The 7,012-nt window shown below is 37.4% G+C and overlaps 1 protein-coding gene across 1 annotated transcript; it reads left to right on the top strand.

The window, feature by feature from the left end:
* Positions 1–409: 409 nt before the first annotated feature.
* On the top strand, positions 410–4,628 carry LOC104075063 (formin-binding protein 1-like; the record flags this gene model as incomplete). The annotated part of the gene is made up of 6 exons (XM_009575428.1): positions 410–519; positions 1,141–1,273; positions 1,742–1,836; positions 2,336–2,484; positions 2,875–3,033; positions 4,139–4,628. Coding segments are annotated over 6 exons (654 nt in total), but the record flags the coding sequence as incomplete, so codon positions are not given.
* Between the last annotated feature and the right edge of the window lie 2,384 nt (positions 4,629–7,012).

The raw sequence follows: 7,012 nt of genomic DNA, 5'->3' as shown, positions 1-7,012 counted from the left end.
ATATGTATTATTATTATTATTATTATTATATACACATCTTAGATTTTTGTTCTGACTGAAATTACTCTGTAGTGATTAATTCTGTCCTTTCTAAATCTGCTTTAAGTGCAGTGGATGTAATAGGAGGTACATGGATCAGCTTTTCAGAAAAATAATTAAGTCTACAAATTTTGAATTACATCTGTGAGCCAACTGTTACAGAAGGCAGAAAGAACCTTGAATGAATGACTATGATCTGGCAGCAAGAACGTGCATTTATTCTGTTGCGGTCTTTTATAGAGCTCTGTGTCAAGTAGAGGTTTTTAAGAAGGTCCATCCTGCTTCCAGTGAACACTGTCCGTGTGTGGGTATGTTAGTTCAGCTGTCCAGATACGTGTGTGTTACTGTTTAATACTATTTCTATTTGCAGGGCCCTGCATTAGAGGACTTCAGCCATCTCCCTCCAGAACAAAGACGCAAGAAACTGCAACAGAGAATTGATGAACTCAACAGAGAACTACAGAAGGAAACAGACCAAAAGTGAGTGCTTTGGAGTTTTGTCATGGTTCTCTCTATGTCTGTTTCTTTTGAAGTCCCCTACCTAAGCCAACAGTGCTCAGAAGCTAGGAAAGAATATGCTAGTCCAGGCTATTAGAAAGCATTTTTTAGTTCATGGTTTATTGTATGTAGGTTCTGTTAGCATTGCTTCCTTCTGCTTTACTATAATACACATTTTGATCCTAATGTTGCATAGGAAACATTGGATCTAAAAGCATGCATTAAAAAAAAAAAAAATCAATGCATAGGTCTGTTGAGCAAGAGAGCTGCAACTTAGTGCATTAAGAAAAGAACATTATTAATATTTAGGATATTGTGTATAACAAACAGTATGGGAAACAGTATTGAGACTGGATAGAGAAGAGTTGACAGTTGGAGTCCTTGTGTGCTTGTGCATGACACAAGAAAGGAAGGCAAAGTGCTAAGATGACAGAATGGGGAAAGGATTTAGGCGTGGTGTGGGGAGCAGTAGTTCCTCATGTCTGTGCATAGTATCTAATCACAGGTCAGGATCTCATACACAGAAACATTATTTTAGCTTTAATGAATCAGTACTGATGTATGTAATTTTTATAATTATTGCCGGGTTTTGTATGTTTTCAGAGATGCCCTCATCAAGATGAAGGATGTTTATGAAAAAAATCCCCAGATGGGTGATCCAGGCAGTTTGCAACCCAAATTAACTGAGACTATGAGCAACATGGACCGTCTTCGGATGGAAATACACAAGAATGAGGTTAGACTCCAACACAATTCATTGGAAAATGAGTGGTAAAATTGTAGTTTGCCTTATGGGTTATAAATATAGCACCCAGAAAAACTACTTGATTTAAGAAAGCACTCCTGGGACAATTTTTTGTGGGGTGCTATATTTTCAAGTATGTTCATCGAGCTAGAATAAGGATGTACGTTATTAAAGATGGAAACTGTTTAGAAGAATTTCTTATTAATCACTTATTCTGGAATTCATATGTGATTAAAGATTTTTTTTTTCCTTTAAGACTAGTATGAAGTATAGGCTAATCATGAGGGATAGGTTCATGCTTCATGTGAAGTAATTATGAGACTTCACATGTGAATGCATTCTCTGTGTGGCTGTGTACTGACAAGTAAACTGTATGCAGTTAAGTGCGTTTGTTAAATGGTATTTGCTGGTTTAGAATAAAGTTACCTTTGACACCAATATTTGTCTTTCTTCCCCAAGGCCTGGCTCTCTGAAGTTGAAGGTAAAGTAGCAGCCAGAAGCGACAGGCGGCACAGCAGTGATATCAACCACCTTGTAACACAGGGCAGAGAGAGGTCACTATTCATCTCTACTGCTTTTATATCTTATGGTAGAAACAGTACATCTCTTTGGTAGTTAACAGTAGGTGATGGTTGTTACTCATCTTCTGAAAGTTTATGTCCTTCTAAAGCAAAATCTTACTGGTTCTGAATTCCAGAGGTCACTTCATGTCATTATGGTAACATAAAAAAATAGTGAGTCTAATCGAAACACCCACTTATTAAATAGCACTGCCTTTTAAAGCTATCTTACTTCATTGCATGAGGCTCACTAGTTTTCCATGTTCTATAGAGACAGGGATGTCAAATTTATGTTTGTTTTTGTAGCAGAATTCAGTCCAAGCCTTTGTTAGATCAGTATTTTCAGAAAATCACCTCCAGCAGTAAATATAAAAACTGCTAACAGGCATTCCCAGACCAATATACAGTCTGCCCTTTCTGTGATGCATGTATGTTCTGAGTTGTAGAGCTAAGAACTCTTCAGAGTCCTCATGCTCCAATCATTGCATTATAGCCCTGAAGGGAGTTACACGGATGATGCAAATCAGGAAGTTCGAGGCCCACCACAGCAACATGCACATCCAAATGAGTTTGATGATGAGTTTGAAGATGATGATCCATTACCAGCTATAGGACATTGCAAGGCAATATATCCGTTTGATGGTAAGGTTAACAACATGCACTGTGATTCCTTGACTGTAAGGCAACTTGACTATAACACACGGATTATTTGTTATAGAGCAGACAGGTAAAATGATTTAAAGTAAATTAACTGTATGAGCAACTAGTTGCTTATAAGATCAGTGGAAATATTTTATAAATCAGTTTAATTCATGAGCAGTACTTTTGTGCTGTTCTAAGATAAATACTAGCACAGTTATTGGCAAATATTCAGCTTTACAAATTGGACTGTAAGCTTGTTTGACCATATGTTCTCTTGCACAGATTTTTGGTTCTTCCTGTTTATATATAATCTGGAAACTATGCCCTGGGAAAAAGATGACTTGAAATTCTGTCTGAACATTGAGCCTTCCTTGCCTCTTGCTTTCCCAGGTCATAATGAAGGCACTCTAGCAATGAAAGAAGGGGAAGTTTTGTACATTATTGAGGAGGACAAAGGAGATGGGTGGACAAGAGCTCGAAGACATAACGGAGAGGAAGGCTATGTGCCAACATCATATATAGATGTAACGCTAGAGAAAAACAGCAAAGGTGCAGTAACCTATATCTAACAGTAAACTGGCAGCTTTCAGTTGTACATTCCCCAGGGAAAATATTGGAAAAATAGTAAGTAACACAGGTTCATGGAAAGTATTAGAATATCAGAAGTCAGCAATGGTCTGTTGTTTGCAATGTGAGTTTGCTATAGGTTTTTTTGGAGATGACCACGTTAAATTTCGCATCTTATACTGGTCTGTAATTTTGACCAATGTCTCCTGCTTTGTTTAACTGATCTAGTGTTTCTGCTTTACAAAGCACTAATTCCAGTCCAGCTATTAAACTGAAAAAGACCAGGATTCCTTCTTTTTCTATAGAATACTTTGTTTTTACAGAGAACTGAAAAACTACTTCATTTTAAAGATCTCTAAGATTTACTGTTCCACTTTTATGACTTAAACTATATGCTTAAAACAGAGGGTTTTTTCCTCTAATAACTAACTGAACTCAGTTTCTGAAAATTATTAATTTCCTTCCTTAGCAAATACTTGGCAGCTTTCACTTCTTAAACAGGAAGATGTTTTCTGATTCTGAAAGCTCAACAAAAATACTCAGGAAAAAACATTATGATTAAGAAGGACAGAAAGTCCACTGACCTGCCTCTCTCCTTCCTTTTCAGTACTTGTAATGTAGTGTGTTGTGTATTGGACACAACTTCATTGTTTTAACTCTAGATGCCTTGGACAAACAAAAAAAGAGACCACATGTAATGCTTGATGTCTTACTGAAACCTCTCTGCTCCTGAAAAGGGAATGATTTTATATTCTTAACCTGTGCCTGTAAGCTAAGTCTTCTAATTGCACCATGTTTAGTTTGAAATCAAGGTCTTAAATGTACAGTAATTCCCCTCACTGTTAAATCACTGAGGATTGGAAACTGCATTGCACTACTTGATTACTAGGGGGGGGGGTTTTTTTTTGTGGGGGGGGGGGGGAAAGCTAATCTAAAAGCTGTGGCTCGTATTTCTAATGAGTGTGTAGACTTAAGTACAAGGCTAATGTATAGCCGCTGAGAATGGCCTGTTAGAACTGAGCACGCTTCTCTGTCTTCTAAAGGCCTTCAGTAACTTTGTTCTTTTCTTTTTCCTCTTGGACTGCAGGTTCCTGAAGCGGGTTTCTGAGAAAATGGGCGAGATCTTGAAGGAGGTTACATGCAGCTGCTGGGGGGGTGGGTGGGGGTGGGGTACTAGATTGGGAGGCCCAAGGGGAAAAGCTAGTTGCATGAATGCATGCAGACATACATTTAGTCACTAACATCTTAGCATCTCCATACATAGGTAAGGATGTATTCCAAGTTCTTCAATTTGTGCAGGAAAATAGAGTTCCATTACCAGAGTAAAAAGGCTACTGCTCCTAAAATTGCTTTGTTTTCATTGTTCTAGGTTGTCCCAGATGCACAAACTCTGTTTTAGCTTGTGCTATGTTTTGGTTATCTCAGTCATGCTCTCTTCCAACTCATTTTAATTGGCAGTCATTTAGAACCATATGGCAGTTGTCAGTCTGCCTGTGCCACCTCCATGCTCGCCGTTAACCTCTCTCCTGCATGCCTAGGACAGTCAGGCATGTCTGCATAACACTTTGCCATCATTGCTTGTCTTATTTTGTAATAAATCATTTTGTTTAAAATATCTTCAGCACTAGAGTTTCATCCCAGTATCCATGTATGCTGCTATAACTATACCACTGCAACCATCATTACATTCCAGTTTTTGGCATAACTGATAACAGACCATAATGTATTTGTGTTGATTTGGGGAAATAATACATCTCAGCTCTAGCCTACAATGCAATCAAGAGAAACTCCTAGAACTGTGGTCCATCTTCAGCACTTCAGTAACCTGTTGTGAGCACTGAAAACCTGGAACACCACCAGAGAGATTCACCACTGCAAGCTAGTAACTGTTTTCAGAAGTCAACCGCTTGCCATTCAAATGCTGCCTTAAACTAGAGTGCCTAAATCTGTTGTTTGCCAACACTACCACTTACAGTATCCCACAAAGGGCTTTGTGTCTCAGCTCTTTTCACAGTGCTGCAGCTGCTGAGGTAGCCACGGTGTTTTCTAGAGCTCTACTTTACTGGATACATGGTGCATCATGAATTTTATACATTGAAATGTGTATCTCTTCATTTGACTTTAATATTTTAAAAAATATTTTTATGGAAACTGTCTTTTAGTTTTTGACTATGAAGTTCCAATTTTAATTACTGCAGTGCTAGTCCATTTCTAGGTGATGCTTCATTGTATGGACCAGTTGAAATTTGAGTGATACTTCGTAATGATCTATGTGCACTTTTACTTGTAAACAATTGAAATTTGGATATGTTTATACGTGTAAATATAGTTGTCTGCAGTGCCCCTATTGCTTATGTTGTCTTGCCTCCCATTTGTGATTCTATTAATAAATACATCATATCTGATTTATTAGGGTGATAAGAATTAGACTAGAGATGTTGGGGGGAGGGATACCTGTATCAAAGCAAGCTTGTCAACCCAGCCACCTGCTGTTTGGGGAAATGAAATAATAATCAAAACATCCTGTTTTTCTGGGGTCTAAAGCAATATTTGGATGCAGCAGTGCTGGATTCTTTTTAATTTCAGTGTTATTAGGAACTGTATTACCAGTAAAACTGAATTTGAGTGACTTGTGTAGAGGTTTATTCCTTTTGTTATGTATACCACTATTACACAGCTTGACCTAGTGTATTTTGGGGGCTATTAAACTCTAAAGTTTAGATTTTTGGAGCTTGTATACAGGGTTATTTATATAATAATGTGACATTACTCAATACTGACAAAACTACTTAGGTAGTTTTTTGGGTTTGGGCTTTTTGGGGGGTTTGTTGGTTGGTTTTTTGTTTTGGTTTTTTTTGTGTTGTTTTTTTTTTTAATCTAGTGCTTTTTTATTTTAAAGTTAGAGAAAAGGAGGAAATGTGATCTGTGTATTTTCTGCTAAAGGGCCTGTGGTTTGCCTGGCTAACAGCCTTGCAGGTCAGTAATAACACTTCCTGGTAAAGGACTAAATGTTCTTTTCATGCTACTGTTTGTTTTTCTAAAACCAGGATTTGCTTCCTTTGGAGGCAGGTTGCTTTCATGAGGGATAGTGCAACTTGTATGAGGGTTATTAAACATAGGAAAAGAAACATTTGTACTTGCACAGCTAGTTATAAATCACTTATTCTAAAATTTTGAATGTGAGTTGTCTTAAATAATCTTACATTTTCCAGTAATTTTTAATCCTCTTTTGTGCACATGTTGATTTCCTAAATGTTAAATGCTTTGTTTAAAAACAGTGTTCTCTGTTGAGAATATTTTCATGGAATAAAAAAATCTTTTCATGGTCTAAGTAATTAGCTTCCCCATTTGTCTTCTGTTAAGATTGACAAGGGAGACTTTCAGCATGAGGTCTGTAGCCTCTTGTTATGGTGGTAGAACCTCTGCTATGATTGTAGATGGGGGAACAGACAATACCATTTTGGTGTTAGTTTGTTGTTGGCCTACTCTCCTCAAATACTTTCAAATGCTGTAACATCTCACTCCAGAAATAGGCTTACCGACAATGAGCGCATGCAGCTCTAACCATAGTTCTTGCTTAAATATTTACACAACTTCTGAGGATAATGCTTATACACCAATTCTGTATGTGACAAAGTGGAATTTGCTGCTAAAGCACTCTTTATGTAAACACCATGCACGCTGATTTCCTGTTAAAAGTGCTAACAGCTTATGCTTTGCCTTCATCCAAGAAAAAAAAAATACTACTTACCAAAGTGATTCACCTCAGTAAATGAAGCAAGTTTAATATATACATACACCCACATTTACTCATATCTGAAAGCATTTTAATTATCTGGATTGTTTGTTCTTGCCATTTCATCATTCATTCCTGGCAGCATAGCTGTTGTGCAGGTTCCAGCAAAAGCCAAAGTACTACAGATGCTGTCTTAAAAAAAAGGTAAGTTGTCCCAACACATAC

This window comes from Fulmarus glacialis, unplaced genomic scaffold (assembly GCF_000690835.1).
Source record: "Fulmarus glacialis isolate BGI_N327 unplaced genomic scaffold, ASM69083v1 scaffold41623, whole genome shotgun sequence".
Classification (NCBI taxonomy): Eukaryota; Metazoa; Chordata; class Aves; order Procellariiformes; family Procellariidae; genus Fulmarus; species Fulmarus glacialis.
This window is presented reverse-complemented; position numbering and strand designations above follow the sequence as displayed.